The 16857-nt window shown below is 52.8% G+C and overlaps 1 protein-coding gene across 4 annotated transcripts in view; it reads right to left on the minus strand.

Moving 5' to 3' along the window:
- SEPTIN3 (septin 3) overlaps positions 1 to 16857 on the minus strand; it is a 37565-nt gene that overhangs the window by 6847 nt on the left and 13861 nt on the right. Inside the window, exons 1-6 of one of the 4 annotated variants that reach the window (XM_030815446.1) lie at positions 14513 to 14802; positions 9781 to 9972; positions 5522 to 5650; positions 4343 to 4424; positions 3875 to 4012; positions 1986 to 2103 (exon numbers count right to left, since the gene is read on the minus strand). In XM_030815446.1, coding sequence (XP_030671306.1) covers positions 1986 to 2103; positions 3875 to 4012; positions 4343 to 4424; positions 5522 to 5650; positions 9781 to 9972; positions 14513 to 14522 — 669 coding nt within the window. In that variant the 5' untranslated portion in view covers positions 14523 to 14802. Of the gene's footprint in view, positions 1 to 1985; positions 2104 to 3874; positions 4013 to 4342; positions 4425 to 5521; positions 5651 to 9780; positions 9973 to 10570; positions 11136 to 14512; positions 14803 to 16857 lie in introns of those variants that run through there. The other 3 variants (XM_030815447.1, XM_030815449.1, XM_030815448.1) reach the window with 3 other exon arrangements.

Genomic DNA, 16857 nt, shown 5'->3' on the forward strand with positions numbered 1-16857 from the left:
CTATACAATTACAACCTAGCCTGAGAGGAGGAAGAGGCCAGGAGGTGCAACTTCAGGTCCCAGGCACCCCACAACCAGCTTGCTCATCTCGGAGTCTGCGAGACTGGGATTTACACAAGCAGCACAGCTGAGCCCACTGGGGAGTGCTCAGACCCCTGCATGTTATATTCCTGATTGGAAGGAAGAAAGGTGAGGCTCCCCCTACTCCGAGACTGTTTGCCCTCTTTCAAGGTCGACTTAAGTCTTGCCTTCTCCAGGAAACCATCCAGGACCTCTTCATTGTTCTATTTGATTGTAAGTTTTGTTTGTTTGTTTGTTTGAGACAGAGTCTTGCTCTGTCGCCCAGGCTGGAGTACAGTGGTGCGATCTTGGCTCACTACAACCTCCACCTCCAGGGTTCCAGTGATTCTCCTGCTTCAGCCTCCCTAGTAGCTGGGATTACAGGCATATGCCATGCCCAGCTAATTTTTGTATTTTTAGTAGAAATGGGGTTTCACCATGTTGGCCAGGCTGGTCTCGAACTCCTAACCTTAGATGATCCACCTCCCTTGGCCTCCCAAAGTGCTGGGATTACAGGCGTGAGCCACCGCCCCCAGCCAATTGTAAGTTTCTTTTCTTTTTTTTTTTTTTGAGACAGAGTCTCGCCCTGTCCCCCAGGCTGGAGTGCAGTGGCGTGATCTCGGCTCACTGCAAGCTCCACCTCCCGGGTTCACACCATTCTCCTGCCTCAGCCTCCTGAGTAGCTGGGACTACAGGCGCCTGCCACTGCGCCCAGCTAATTTTTTTTTGCATTTTTAGTAGAGACGGGGTTTCACCGTGGTCTTGATCTCCTGACCTCGTGATCCACCCGCCTCAGCCTCCCAAAGTGCTGGGATTACAGGTGTGAGCCACCACGCCTGGCTCATTTCTTTTTTTTGGGGGGCGCGGACGGAGTGTCGCTTTGTCTCCCAGGCTAGAGTGCAGTGGCACGATCTCAGCCCACTGCAAGCACCATCTCCTGGGTTCACACCATTCTCCTGCCTCAGCCTCCCGAGTAGCTGGGAGTACAGGCACCCGCCACCACGCCCAGCTAATTTTTTTGTATTTTTAGTAGAGACTGGGTTTCACCATGTTAGCCAGGATGGTCTCGATCTCCTGACCTTGTGATTCGCCTGCCTCTGCCTCCCAAAGTGCTGGGATTGCAGGCGTGAGCCACCGTGCCCAACCGGATTGTAAGTTTCTTAAAGGCAGCAATTGTCTTTTCATTTCTCTCAAATCCCCCCTCCCCAACCCTGTACATCCAGCACAGGGCTGAGCTTATAGAACATGCCAGTGAGGGCTGGGCACAGTGGCTCACGCCTGTAATCCCAGCACTTTGGGAGGCCGAGGTGGGTAGATCATGAGGTCAGGAGATCGACACTAGCCGAGACCATCCTGGCTAACACGGTGAAACCCCATCTCTACTAAAAAGAAAAAAAACAAAATTAGCCAGGCGTGGTGGTGGGTGCCTGTAGTCCCAGCTACTCAGGAGGCTGAGGCAGGAGAATGGCGTGAACCCAGAAGGCGGAGCTTGCAGTGAGCCGAGATCACGCCACTGCACTCCAGCCTGGGCGACACAGAGAGACTCCAGAAAAAAAAAAAGAGAAGATACCAGTGAGGACTAGTGGCCAGTTGACTCACTAATTAGTCTAGTCCTTCAATTAGGCTAATGTTTGAGGAGTGATTTCTTATGTTCACAGTGATACATGTATTCAGTGGTCTTCACAGGTAGGTTTGGAGGGCGGGAAGAAGGCAGCCCGGAGCTGCACCATCTTTTCTTCATCATAGTCCCCAGATACCACCAACCTCAGCCTCTTGAATGGTTAAGAAGGGGGCTGGGGTGGAGAATTGGGGGAGGGTTGAGGGTGGGGGTGAAGGCAGAATGATGAGGGCTAGGAGATGGCCTGAACCCAGCAGAAAGAAAGGAGGGGATGGGAACGGGAAAAGAAGACAGGGGGCCTTCTCACCCTTTGCTTGAATTCAGACTTCTCCTCCAGGGTCATGGTGTCAGCCTTAGCAATGACAGGGATGATGTTCACAACCTTGCTGAGGTGTTTCATGAACTCGAGATCCAGAGGTCGTAAGCTGGGGCACAGAAAAGGCGGGATCATCAGAGCCACCTTGCCCTCCCCAACTCGGCCACCGCCACCACTCCAGGACACCCACAGAAGAGGACTGGGCTGGGCATCTGGCTGAGGCCAAGAGGCTGCTACCTCTCCTCGCCGACACAGCCCCACTGCCTTGCCGTCTGCAGAGCAGCCTCAACACCTGCCTTTTTCTTCTTCAGTCCCCATGCAGATCCTGCCTCTCTTTAAGCCCCCTTCAAACCACCGCTTCATGACATCTTTTCTGACTCAGGGATTTCTTTCTCCTGGGAGCATCTGTAGACTATTTTCTCTACTCATATGTCCTTGTGCATGTGTGTCTTTTTTCCTTTTTTGTCTGTCTCAAAAACAAAAAATAAACAACAACCAAAAAAACAACACTGTGTCTTTTTTTTTTTTTTTTTTTTTTTTGAGACAGGGTCTCACTTTGTCACCCAGGCTGGAGTGCAGTGATATGGTCATTGGCTCACTGCAGCCTGGACCTCCAGGGCTCAAGCAATCCTCACACCTCAGCCTCCAGAGGAGCTGGGACCACAGTTGCACACCACCATGTCTGGCTAATTTTTAAATTTTGTGTAGAGACAGTGTTTTGCCATGTTGCCCAGGCTGGTCTTGAACTCCTGGACTCAAGCAATCTTCCTGCCTCGGCTTCCCAAACTGCTGGGATTATAGGCAAGAGCCACCGTGCCTAGTGTGTATGTCTTGTTCTGCCTATCAGACTACTTCTTGACAGGTCTCCTCCTAGCTCCCAGAGTTAGTCCTGCAAGGCCAAGCTGGAGGCCTTGCCCTTCCCACAATCTGACATTCTATGCCCCCATCCTACCTCAGGCTCTGAGACCCCAACTTGGCTCTATTTTGCAATCTCAGGGACTCATTAAGTCAGGCTGTCTGATGGTTCATTCTGACCAGGAGGTTGAAGCCTAGGGAGGGATAAAACTAGCCTTCTGTTGAGCTCCTGGGCCTAGCCCAGGGGTCTTATTTCATCTCTCTCCTCCCCCTACCACCACTGCCTGGTTCCTAGAAAATTTGGGGCCTACCTTGCTTGTGCCATCCTCTGAAGAGCTTAACTCTGGCCCAGCAGCTGGGCTTAGTAATGTTATGGGACCCCCTCCCCCAGTCTCTGCAGGAAGGTTTCTGGCCTGCCCCCTGGGATCTCCATCCTCTGCCTCTTCCCAGCACTTCCTTCATGGGGCCCACCTGTCACTCACAATCAGAGTTTCCAACACGCTTGTGTGTGTCTTATTCTGCCTATCAGACAGTACTTCATGACAATGGTTGGCCTTCATCTCTGGACACACAATGCCTCACTCCAGGCTGGTACCTTCTAAATGTCTACAGCTGGGTCCCTACCCTCCAAACACCAGCCCCAATCCAGGAGCCCTGCCCTGCCCTATTTCACCCTTCTTGCTGCTCCCCACAACTCCAATTCTTTTCCAAAGCAGGTATTTGGTGAATAAATGAAGTGCCCTCTGCTCACATTCACCAAGTCCTCTTTGCTGATACAGTTGTGCCATGCTGCTGGGACACCAGTGGGCAGATATTGGTGGCTGATGTTGGACAGCTTTAACCTAGCAAGAAAGTCAGACTTCCTCGTGGAAAGTCTGGGGAATCCCAAGGTCATGGGCCATGACTATGTTCCAGCCCATCTGGCCTTCCCTAGCTGAGTCAACGTATGGATCATCCAATCCAGAATGGGCACAGATGATGGGAACCAGACCGGGCCTGGCAATAGGGGTAGGGTTGGTACATACGAGTGTCCCGTGGGGGAGATGAAGTAAAGGCAACAGTGGACACGAGTGTCAGGGATGCGTTTCTTCCTGGCGATGTTCACCTCCTCCTTCAGGAACTTCTCGTACTGCTCATTGATGTACTTCTCAATGGGCTCCCAGCTGGTGGGGAGGGAAAGTAGATAGATGCATCAGAAGAACAAGACCTAGGGCTCAGCTTAGGCATGATCTGGTAGCAATCTCCTTACATTCATGTCATTCCCTGGTGGGCCTAGGACACCTGCTGCCGGATTCCCCCTCAGCCCCCGCACCGATGGCTTTCCTGGATGGTTAGTTAGCAGGGGTGGAGCTCCCCAGGGGCCCTTGCCTGGGCTGTCGGGAACTACAGAGCATGGAGGGTGCAGATGGTTCTCAATGTGAATGAATCTGCACCATAGTAAGGATCTTCCCAGCAGAGTCTTTAGGGCAAAGATCTCAGAGGCAGACAGATACCAGTTTTCATTGTTGATTTGGTCTCCAAAGCCTGGGGTGTCGATGACGGTCAGCTTCATTTTGACACCGCCTTCCTCTATCACTGGGGGTGAAAAGAAAATGTACCAGAGAGGTCAGTCCTACAGCTGACCCCAGGTACCTGGCAGCCTGCTAGCTAGGGAGACCCAGGCCTCTTCTTCAGGATCAGTTATTGGAAAAGTCAAATTTAGGGTCTTCTCCATCTCGATATCATGGCTTATGCTGTTGCCTGTACCTGGAATCTGGAATACCCTCTCTACTCATTTCTTTTTCTTCTTCTTTTATTTTTTTTTAAGAGACAGGGTCTCACTCTGTCACCCAGGCTAGAGTGCAGTGATGCGATCACAGCTCACTGTAGCCTCGAACTCCCTGGCTCAAGTGATGCTCTCGCCTCAGCCTCCCCAACAGCTAGGACTACAAGTATGCACCCTCATACCCAGCTAATTTTTTTTTTAAGAGACAGGGTTTCGGGCCAGGCGCGGTGGCTCACACCTGTTACCCCAGCAGTTTGGGAAGCCGAGGCAGGCGGATCACAAGGTCAGGAGATCAAGACCATCCTGGCTAACACAATGAAACCCCATCTCTACTAAAAATACAAAAAAATTAGCCGGGCATGGTGGCGGGTGCCTGTAGTCCCAGCTACTCAGGAGGCTGAGGCAGGAGAATGATGTGAACCCGCGAGGTGGAGCTTGCAGTGAGCCGAGATCGCACCACTGCACTCCAGCCTGGGCGACAGACAGAGCAAGACTCCGTCTCAAAAAACAAAAAAACAAACAAACGAAAAAAGAGACAGGGTTTCACTGTGTTGACCAAGATGGTCTCGAACTCCATGACTCAAGCGATCCTCCCACTTTGGCCTCCCGAAGTGCTGGGATTATAGGCATGAGCCACCGTACCTGCCCTCTCCTTACCTCTTTCTACCTGTCTAAGTCCTGTACTTTATCATCCACCTCAAATCCCACCTCCGTCCATTCGAGCTCCCTGCTCTCTCCTCCCTGAACCTGCAGTCTAAGCAGTTTGCTTCAGAGTGCAGTGCTCAAGTCTGTTCTTTCTTAAGGTTGCCTTTTATTGGTCTTATCCTTCAATAAGCCCCATTCTTTCCCCTTTCCAGCAGAGGCACTCACTGAACAAAGACCACAGGGGTCCCTGCCTGGTCCTCACCATGCCCAATAGCTTTGATCTCCACTGTCTTGGGGATCTTCTCCTCCCGGTTCCAGCTGGAGGCCTTGCGGCTCACTTGAGATTTGAAGAGCGTGTTGACCAGCGTTGATTTGCCCAGTCCACTCTGGCCTACAGCAAAGCAGGAGGAGGAGGTAGGGAGATTCTGCATCCACCTCCTGAGCCTAATATTTCCCCATAAGCTTACAGAATTCTAGAGCCATGATCCAGGCCAACACCTTGTCTGACCAGTCACTGGGGGATGGCCAGGCTGAGTGGGGATTGCAGGCAGGTGGGAATGGCTTCCTCACCGCAGAGGGCCTTGGGGAAACATCACTTGGATTCCATATTCTCTCCTTCCCAGAGCCACAGGACCACTGGGAAAAGGGACAACCTCTGCATACGTCTAGTGTCGTGGTTTTCTGTTTTGTTGTGATTCCATTTTTTGCTTAGGTTTTCACTTTTTAATGATACTAAAAGGAAAAATAGAATGACTTTTCATCCTGATACTGCCTCACAGTGCATATTGTACATTCACATTTGTTAGCCAAATTCATCTTTATATCAGCCCTCTGGATCCTGGAGCAGAACTATCTTTATCCTCAGTTGAGATGGTCCTAGAGAGATGAATCCTCTTCTAACAAAATATGTGCAGAGCAACATAACTAATACATGCAAGACCAGGAACTCGAACCCAAATAACATCTTGGCTCTATATCCACTCTTTATTCTAGTGTAGCGGTTTTTAGATTGTGCTCCCAGAAGCCTTAGTGTCCTGTGAAGATACATGCCAGAGAGGGCACTGTGAGAGGAGGAGGAGGCTGGGCAGGCAGGGCCTCTGCATCCACTTCCTTCGCTATGGCTCCCTTTCACCTGTTTTCCAGATGCATATCTGCAGAAGATTTCATTTCAAGGAAAAGTTTCACAGCTAAAGAGCATTTGAAAACCACTGGTCAGGCCGGGTGTGGTGGCTCACACCTGTAATCCCAGCACTTGGGGAGGCCGAGACAGGAGGATCATGAGGTCAGGTGGAGATCGAGTCCATCCTGGCTAACACGGTGAAACACCGTCTCTTCTAAATAAAAAATACAAAAAATTAGCTGGGCGTGGTGGCAGGCGCTTGTAGTCCCAGCTACTCAGGAGGATGAGGCAGGAGAATGGCGTGAACCTGGGAGGCGGAGCTTGCAGTGAGCCGAGATCACGCCACTGCGCTCCAGCCTGGGCGAGAGAGCGAGACTCCGTCTCAAAAAAAAAAAAAAAGGAAAACCACTGGTCAGGCCAGGTGCAGTGGCTCATGCCTGTAATCCCAGCACTTTGGAAGGCCGAGGCGGACAGATCACTTGAGGCCAGGAGTTCGAGACTAGCCTGGCCAACGTGGCGAAACCCTGTCTCCACTAAAAATACAAAAATTAGCTGGGCATGGGTGGCACATGCCTGTAGTCCCAGCTACTCAGGAGGCTGAGGATCGTTTGAACCCAGGAGGCGAAGGTTGTAGTGAGCCGGGATCACGCAACTGTACTCCAGCCTGGGCAACACAGCAAGACTCTGTCTCAAAAGAAAGAAACCCACTGGTCTGAGCAGTGCTTCTCAAACTTCAACACGTACAAGAATCCCACAAGAAAGACTTGCAATTGACAAGCAGCCTTGGCATTGCCCAGACACTAGTAGGAAATGCAGAATCTCAGGCCCCACCCCAGACCTATGATTCTGAATCTGCATTTTAACTGGGCTTCCAGAAGAGTCCTATGGACAGTAAGATCTAAGAAATACTGGGCTGGTGCATTCTTGTGATTATATTAGAAAAAGAACCATGCTAGAGGACAAGGGCCTAGAGTTCCAGACCCACCTGCATTGTTTTCCCTGAATGCCTTTGGATTAGTCATGCCTTGGTTTCTTTACTGATAGGATGGTGAGGAGAGAGGCAATTGGACAAGTCCAGGGATGGTAAATAAGGTGCACTTCTCATTCCTGCTGATTATCTGGTAGTAGCCACCTAGACCATTATGTTAAAAAGGCTACATCTGGGCTCAGCACTGAACACGTGCCATGACTGACTAGCAGTCTGCCATGCGCACCACTGGGGAGAGAAGTGGCTCACGGGTCTTGGATTTGCCAAGCTTGCTCTGAGATGTTTTCTAAGAGCATTCGTTCATCAATTATTCTTAGGTGCCAAGTGTTGTCCTAAAATTTGGTGGTACTATGGTGAACAAAACATCATCCTTACCCTCAAGGAGCTGTTTAGTGTGAGAGACCAAAACATAAGCAGACAATTATAGTATGTTGCAATAACCACTATGAAGGAGAATAGCCGCAGGGTATTGAAACAGCATTGCCAAGGGAATCCAACCCAGTCTCTCTGAGACTAAGGAAGACTTCTGGAGAAATGCAATTATGCTGAAACCGGAAGGTTGATTTCAAAAGAGTCATGAGTTCTAGCCAGAGGGAACAGCAGACGCAAAAGCTCTAGGGTAGGAGAGGGCATGGCATGTGGAGGAGCACTGCCTGTTCCGAGCAAGAAGTAGAATGCTAGATGGGAAGCGGTCAGAGATGAGCTGAAGAGGTAGCATCAGGACAGTCTATGAGTTTAAACTTACCCTGAGGTTAAGGAGAGTTAGTACAGAGTTTTAAGTAAGTTGGGTGACTTGATAAGTTTTGCAAGGTGGGAAGATTATTTGGTCACTGGTGGACAAGGGATTGGAGAGGAAAGGAGACAGAGAGAGCTAGGAGGGTTGGTGCCACTCCAAGTGTGGCCCATAGTGGCCCAGCTACCAGGGTCCCTGAACCATTTGCTACCGGTTCTTGAGATAAGAAGTCTGCCTCAGGAGAGAAATCTACCTTGTCACTGAGCACACTGTTTAGCTCAGTGGAGATTTTTTATAGCAAGATTTTCCAAATGATTTATACTCTGGCCCAAGCCCCAGCTGAGCTTATTTTGCTGCAGGTCAGCACTTTGACAGCACAGAGTCAGGTGGCCACAGCAAGCCAGGTAAGAGACCTAGCTCAGTATAGGGTGGCAGCAGGAGAGAGGAGAGAAGTGGGCAGACCTAAGAGATATGTATGAGGCAAAATGGACAGGACTGGATGACTGATTGGGGGACGAAGGAGGAAGAGGACAGAAGGATGACGCCAGATTCCTTTTTCAGCACTGACTGTACATCTCACTGAGACGGGGCAAAGGTCCCTTCCTACTATTTTTTTTTTTTTTTTTGAGATGGAGTTTCACTCTTGTTGCCCAGGCTGGGGTCCAATGGCGTGGTCTTGGCTCACTGCAACCTCTGCCTCCTGGGTTCAAGTGATTCTCCTGCCTCAGCCTCCTGAGTAGCTGGGATTACAAGCATGCGCCTCCATGCCCAGCTAATTTTTTTGTATTTTTAATAGAGACAGGGTTTCACCATGTTGGTCAGGCTAGTCTCAAACTCCTGTCCTCAGGTGATCCACCCACCTCGGCCTCCCAAAGTGCTGGGATTACAGGCGTGAGCCACCACACCCAGCCCCTTCCTACTCTTACATTCTGTGACACAGTGACGCTACTCAGTGACCAAATCCCTGGAAATTCTCTCAAAATTTTTTTGTTTTTTGTTTTTTGTTTTGAGGCGGAGTTTCGCTCTTGTTGCCCAAGCTGGAGTGCAATGGCGCGATCTCAGCTCACCGCAACCTCCACCTCCCGGGTTCAAGCGATTCTCCTGCTTCAGCCTCCCGAGTAGCTGGGATTACAGGCATACGCCATCACACCTGGCTGATTTTGTATTTTTAGTAGAGATGGGGTTTCTCCATGTTGGTCAGGCTGGTCTCGAACCCTCGACCTCAGGTGATCTGCCCACCTCAGCCTTCCAAAGTGCTGGGATTACAGGCGTGAGCCACCACACCCAGCCTTCTCTCAAAGTTTTAAAGCACTACAAAAGAGTAGAAATAAGACCACCCTTCATCCAATCCTCCCACCAGCTCTCAGAGGTAAGGAAGAACATTGCTGATTCTCTCATGTCACAAACCCGAAAGCAGGATCAGAGTGGTGAAGGGGCTGCCTGTGTACACCCAGCTGGTGATGGGGGGCTGGGCTGGCATCCACCCGAAGCTCCTGCCCCTGGGTCAGCTAGTCTTAAGGGGAGACAGGGGTTAGGCCTTTGTGATCAGCATGGTGAAATTCTCCCTTCTACAAACAGCTCATCTTAGAAGAGCCAGGGTCACAGCCATTCGGGGGAAAGAAATGGGATCCTTGGTGCTGCCCGCCACCAGGCCTGCAGCAGCCCCACAGCCTTCCGTACCAACGACCATGATGTTGAAGTCGAAACCGGTCTTCATGGTCTTCTTGCGCATCTGCTCGATGATGGTGTCGATGCCGATGTAGCCCAGCAGGTTGGAGTTGATGCTCATGGGCTTCATGGGCACCGCTGGCTTAGGCCTGGGCTCAGGCACCAGCTCTGACATGGCTGCGTCCGTCCTGGTCTCTGGGAGCCCTGCAGAGCCAAGGTGGGAGGGGTCGGAGGGGTGATCAGGAGGACAGCAGAGGTCACATGGAAACCATGCTATTTTTCTCTTGCTACAGAATCATACAAAGTTGGGCCTGGAAAGGCTCTTAGTATCATCTAGTCAAGGTCCCTCATTTCATAGACAAAGAGACTGAGGCCTGGAGGAGAAAGAACTCAACTAAGAACACAGAGCAGGTCAGAGGCAAAATCTGGGCCAGTGCCAGGTTCTCTGGTTGCTGGGCACTTTCAAATGCACCTCACTGCTCTGAAGCCCACATCTGTGTGTCTAACCCAGGGGCTTCTCCATCTTGGCACTAATGACATTTGAGTAATTCTTTATTGTGGGAGGCTGTCACATGCATTACAGGATGATTAGTGGCACCCCGACCTTAGTAGCCTCCCAGGTTGTGACAACCCAAAATGTCTCTAGATGGTACCAAACGTCCCCTAGGAGGCACCATTGCCCTGGCTGAGAACCACTGGTCTAAGAAATGTCTGGGGTTATTCAGACCTAAGTCGTCCCTCCCCGAATAAAGGGCAAAGACTTTTTAGGATCCTGCACTAACATCTATTAACTGTCACTGACCTCGGCTGCTTCATCTTTTAGAAGCAAACAGGGCTACATTTCTCTGGAGAGTGGCTATCACTCTCATCTCCCAGACTTGATGTCCTCTCTGTACCATGAGCACCACTGCAGAGTAGGGGTGTCTGTACCTGGAGGAGCCCAGACACCCTCCCAGCCATTGTTCTGAATCTGTGGAACCAGTGGGGAGGGGATGAGAACAGTCACTTGCCTAAGATGACACAGTGTACTCTTGGAGTGGTGGATGGCCGATGAAAGAGGAGGCTGAGGAACAAGCCCCTCCCTAGTGAGGAAGGGCAAACATCCCCCTGGGTTTAGTGGATCATGGGTGTGTTCACACACAGGAGAAATCTGTGGGTTTCCTTATCAGGCCACTGTCCACCAGGGCAGGATCCAGAATAGAGCACCTCCATTTCCCCATCCATACGATTGGGGTGTGGGGTGAAGTGGAAAGAGCCTGGCTCTGCTACTTCTCAGCTTTGAGGACTTGGGAAGACCACCTCCCCACTATGAGCCTGCATCCCCCTCTATAAAATGGAAAGATCATCACTAAGACTGTGGTGAGCTTTTGTGAGACGTGATGCTTAGAAGCACTGAGCAACGGCCGGGCGCGGTGGCTCACGCCTGTAATCCCAGCACTTTGGGAGGCCGAGGCAGGTGGATCACGAGGTCAGGAGTTCGAGACCAGCCTGATCAACATCGTGAAACCCTGTCTCTATTAAAAATACAACAACTAGCCAGGTATGGTGGCAGGCGCCTGTAATCCTAGCTACTCAGGAGGCTGAGGCAGGAGAATTGCTTGAAATCAGAAGGTGGAGTTGCAGTGAGCCGAGATCGTGCCACTGCACTCTAGCCTGAGCAAAAGAGTCGAACTCTGTCTCAAAAAAAAAAAAAAAAAAAAAAAAGGCACTGAGCAATATCTTACAGTCCCAGACCCTTTTGCCCCAGCTCCTTTCAGGTCTGTAGGGGAAATGAAACAGTACATGTGAAAGCATTGGTTAAAGGAAGATGTCCCCAGATGCCAGTTACACAAGCATGGTTATTGGATTCCATGTGCTCTTGAGGACACCTTCCAGCTCTGCCGTTCTAGAATCCTATGTTTCATGACTAACACCCTGCAGAGTCTCAACCTTACAGGGAGGCCTGATGGAGCAGCAGATGGGCAGGAGGGAGAGGGGACAGAAGTGTTCCCTTCCCACCCCTAAACCCAGCCAGGAGTCCACTCTCATCTCCCTCCACCTGGTCCTTCCACCGGTACTGGCAAGACCCTCTCTCCCAATGGGAAACTGTTCTTTCTTCTGTCACTCCCAGGCACAGCCAAATCTGCCAAAGCCTCGGGACCTCCCCAGGGCCTGGCATGGCTCTCTTGCTTCCCAGGAAGCTGTTCCCAGCCAGGCAGCTCCACACAGCAGCAAGATTGGCCCAGCCCTGCAGCAGCTGACTCTCAGCAGCCCGGCCCTGCTCCTCCACTCTTGCACGTGGCTCACAGGCCCCACTCAGCACACCTGCACTGGGACCAATGCCCCATTTTTCCTGCCCAGCTGCTCACACAAGCTGGGCCTTTCCATTGCCCCTTATGCCTCTGCAGCTGAGCCCATTTGGTCTCAACCTGTGTTATAAGATAAAGCCACATGGTTTTGGGGGGTGGTCTTATCCCCATTTTACAGACTTGGGAAGTATGCCTTGTATTTACTTATGAGAGGTTGTGTAAAGATTCCTATAAAGTGTGTGCTCTCACCATGGCCTGCTCAGCCCTGGCCTGTCAACTGCAGCATCCTAAAAGAGCACTCCCAAAAGACAGACCCTGATGGAGAGAGGGTCCTACCAGATTCCCAAGCAGCATCTAGGGGCTACCACAGGCCCGCTACAGGACCAGGACCTAGTAGATCTCACTTTCATTCCTCCAGCAAGCATATATGAGCACCCATTGTGGGCACTGTACACAGCGCCTGCTGGCAAGTCAGCCTCCCCACCACATGCCAGTGACATGCCAGTCACATGCCAACAAGCCACCCATCAGCCCCAAGTACAGCAAATGTGTGCAGGTCACTGTGCCACAAGCTTTGCTGGAAGATCCTGTTCCCCCTCCAACTCCTGGCTCCCTCCTCCTCCTCCTCCAGCATTCAGCCCCACTGCTACTCCCAGGAAAGCCTCTGCTTTGCCATCTGATGTGGACAGCCCTCTTCTGTGCCCGCTGCAGGTTTTCTGGTACTCATCACATTCACTCATTGATTCATTCCATCCCATCCAGGCCATTTCATATGCTGTCAAATGGGGGTCTACACCAGCCAAGCCCTAGGCTAAATTCCAAGGACACTTATGTACCCCAGACAAGGTTGTTGCCCTTGAGGGCCCCCTGTCTGGTAAGGGTTCCTGACAAATAAACAAAGACCTCTGGGGCACAGAACCAATGCTGTTCTGGAGCTGGATTCTGTAGCTCTATCCTCTGTCCCTACAACTCCCCTTGTCCCACCATGTCAACCTCAGATGGGCAGGTGACCCAGGCTTGAATCCTGGCTGGGTGACCCTTATGAGCCTCATTTTCTGCTCAGACAACTGGGAATAGAACCTACCTTGCTGGGTTGCTATGAAGGTTATATAGAATGAAGAATGTAAATTATTTGGCACAAATACGTACTAGTTCTCAGCCTTCTTTAGGGCAGGGCCATGTCTTATTGATCTCTGTGCCCCAGTCTACCTAGCATACCACAGGCACTCCTCAATAAATGAATGAATGAATGAATGATGAGTGAATGAGAGCTTCAGAGTGAGGCAGGTATCAGAGACATCACCTTTCTCTTCCCTCAGATGCTTCTCCCCATGCAGAGCAGCTGACCCCCAGTGAGCAATGGCTGTTGTCTCCGCCACAGTCAAGGGAGAATTGTTGAGACCTCCTCCTTCCTCTGCAACAAGGATTGGAGGGGGGCTCCCCAAGGGTGGGGAAGAGCTCAGGTCACAGCAGGGTGCAGCTCAAGTCTGCCATCCTGGCTAGACGGTCTTTGGGGCCCCCCTCAGCTCCTGGCTCTCCCAGGGCCCCTGGAGAAGGGGGATCTGCCTGCAGCACTCTCTGCCAGAAGCTACCTGCCCCATCAGTGCTCCAGGGAGAGGCACCATCCACCAGACTCGGTGCAGCCAAGTCCCCCACAGAAACAGCCCCTCCATTCCCATGCTAAGCAAAGACCGTGGCACTTCCTTTTAGGGGCAAATGAATGGCTTTGGCTTTGTCTGGCCCAGGGACCCCACCCCTCTGTTAGGAAGGTGGCAGCTGAGGGAGGGTACTTTTCCAAAATAGCACCTGCTTACTGCAGTCCCCCCCTCTTCCTTCCACCCTGAAGGTGGATCTTCCTCAGCCCCTAGCAGCCTTCAAGACCCCATCACCCCCCAAAGAGGCAATTCCAGCCCACCCCAGTTCCAGCCCTAGGCTCTGGGAAAAGGAATCACGAAAGCTCTCTCGGTCCTTTCCCATTCGCAGGAGCAGAGGACCCTGGGACACCCCTTCCCCCATCCCAGTCCTCTGGAGGCCATCGGGTTCCCTTGGAGACCACCAGCTGGTGCCTGTCTCAGCGTGTGCCTGTGGGGGTTGGCGGGGAGGGGACGTATGTATCAGTGCACAGGTCTCTCATCCGGCTGGCATGGCCCTGGCACCTGTGCGTGGTGTGTGGTGTGTGCGTGTCTTGGTGTATTCCAGCATGGGGCTTTCTGTGCGCATCTGGGTCCCTGCTTGCGTGTCCGTAGGTCTCTGCGTCTCCCCGCGTCCTGTGTCTGCCTCTCTCCGAGATTGTCTCTCTCGAGGTGGGTGCCACCGTGTGTGCGTGTGTCCGCCCATCTGTCACCGCGCGTGGGCTCCTCGGCGCGGAAACCCTCCCCCGGGAGCGCCTCCAGCCGCGCTGGCCGGGGCCGCAGCCTCCTCCTGGCGGGTGCCGGTGGCCTGGCCGGCCGCCCTACCTTTGGACATGAATCCTCCTTTGTCTCCGTTCCTCCAGGGAGATGCTCCGGGCGCGGGGCTGCAAGGCTGAGCGAGGCGCGGGCTCCCCCGGGCCGAGCGGCCCCTGCAACCGGGCCTCGCCCCTTCGCGCTCTCCTCCCACCCGCCCGGCCCGCGGCCCCGCCGCGCCGCCCCTGCGCCCCGCGCCGCCGCGCCCTCCCGGGACCTCGCCTCGGCTCGCTCGGCGCCGCGCCGCCCCTGTCCGCGCGCACCGTTGCCGCCGCCGCCAGCTGCCGCCGCTGCCACCCGCACCACGTGACTGCGCGCCCGTCGGCCCCGCCGAGGGCCCCTCCCCTTCCCGCGGCGCCCGCGCCCGCACTCGGGAACCGGCCCCGGGTCCAGGCTGCGGGCGGTCCAGGAGCCGCACCCGCGGGCTCCAGGTGCCCGGCCTGGAAAGGTGCCTGCATCCCAGTCCCGTCTCTCTCCCTGGACCTGCTCCCCGCCCATTACCCGCTAGGCTGCGGCGGGGACGGGCGGGGGGGTGCAGGGGACCACTGGCAGCTGCGGGCGGCCGTGAGCGCGCGTGAGTCACGCGGGGGTTGGGGTGTTGCGCGGGTGCCTGTAGAGCCCTGAGTCAGGGGCCCGGATTCCAGGCCCTGCTCCAGGATGATGAACCAATAACCCTTAGCCAGACAGGAACTTCCCTGAACCTCAATTTGCCCATTAGAAAAAAATTTCATGCATTCAGTGGATACTAATGGACAGCATATTGCCAGGCCCTGGGAGCACAGGGGTGAGGACAACCATCCCTCCCCTCGAAGGTTCTGGGTCTAGTGGAGGAAACAGGAAGATGGAATGTCCTAATGCAGGGGCTGGGGTGCACACAGGGAACTGAGGGTGCAGGCAGTTGGGCACCCTGGGGAGAGGGGACTTGGAAGACTTCTTGGAGGAGATGAGGGCCAGATGGAAAGGCAAACGGGAGTGGAAGGGAAGAATGGAAAGGGAGAGGTATTCTGCAAAGAGAGGACAGCGGAGGTGAGGGGCTCCAGAGGTGAGAGCTGTGTGGTGCTGGTGGACAGCCCAGAGTCCTTGGTGCCGCTGAAGCAGAGAAAATTCCAGACAGGTGTGTAGAGCTAAATAAGAGGCTGGAGAAGTCCGCACGCAGCCTTGGAAGCTGGACTTTAATGGAAGGTAATGGTGAGTCACTGATGAATATTAAGCCGAAAGTGCTGCCATTCAATATGTGAGTCGTTGCAGCAGCTGTGTGTGGACGGGGAACAAGCTGGTGGGTGGGAGGTGGCCTCACAGAGGCAGAAGGATGGAGAGGAGGGGACAGCCAGCCAGATAGTTGAGTACTGAAGAAGTAAACCAACAAGGTGGGAAGTAGACTGGATGAGATGGCAAGAGAGAGATGAGGAAGAAGAGGATACCCGGGTTTCTAGGCACCTGATAGAAGGTAGGCGATGCCTACAGCTGAGAGAGTGAGATCAGGGAGGCAGGAGTCAGTTCAAGAAGAAAAGGGCTACCTCTGGACGTGCCAGGGAGACATCCGGGTAGATAAGCCTAGCAGGCTGCTGGCTGCCCACGTCTGCGCTTCAGGAGACAGGGCTTGGCTGCAGATGGAGGGAGAGCTGAGGTCTCGTAGGGAGAAGTGAAGACCAGAATTTAGGTGAGGTGCCCAGACTGAGTGTGCGGGGTGGAGGGAAAGGGGTCTGACAATCTAACGACTCAATTCAGGCGTTAGACTGGATGCCTTCCAGGCACCTTTCCAGACCCAGAAACTTTGAGCCCCTGAAATGTTGGGAATGAGGCTTCCCAAAGTAGAAATTTCAACAATCTGGATTCCAATCAGCTTACTGCCACCAGCCAGCTTTGGTGTGACTTTAGGCATGTCACAGGCTTTCTAAGACCAAATGAATGTCCAGCCCTTGTGTTGCCCTATTTAGAGTTCTGTGTAGGACTTCCATATATACAAGGCTCCAACTTACCTTTCAGGATTAAAGGGCTGGGGGTGGGGGACCAAGTAAGAGACATCCAGGTAAGACAACTTTTAAGCAACAGATACCTTCCTAAAAGGCTGAGTGTAAATGGATTTGGGAAGTCTCGGGTGAGGTCATTATCTCACATCCAGAGGAGGCTGCAGAGACTACCTATTAGACAAATCACAACTTTCTAAAACGCTAGTCAGTATTTTCACGTAGGAGGTAGGAGGCTTGCTTTTTTTTTTTTTTTTTTGAGACAGAGTCTTGCTCTGTCGCCCAAGCTGGAGTGCAGTGGTGCAATCTCAGCTCACTGCGACCTCCGCCTCCCGGGTTCAAGCAATTCTCTGCCTCAGCCTACACACCTGGCTAATTTTTTGTATTTTT

This window comes from Nomascus leucogenys, chromosome 7b, assembly GCF_006542625.1.
Source record: "Nomascus leucogenys isolate Asia chromosome 7b, Asia_NLE_v1, whole genome shotgun sequence".
In the NCBI taxonomy this organism is placed as follows: domain Eukaryota; kingdom Metazoa; phylum Chordata; class Mammalia; order Primates; family Hylobatidae; genus Nomascus; species Nomascus leucogenys.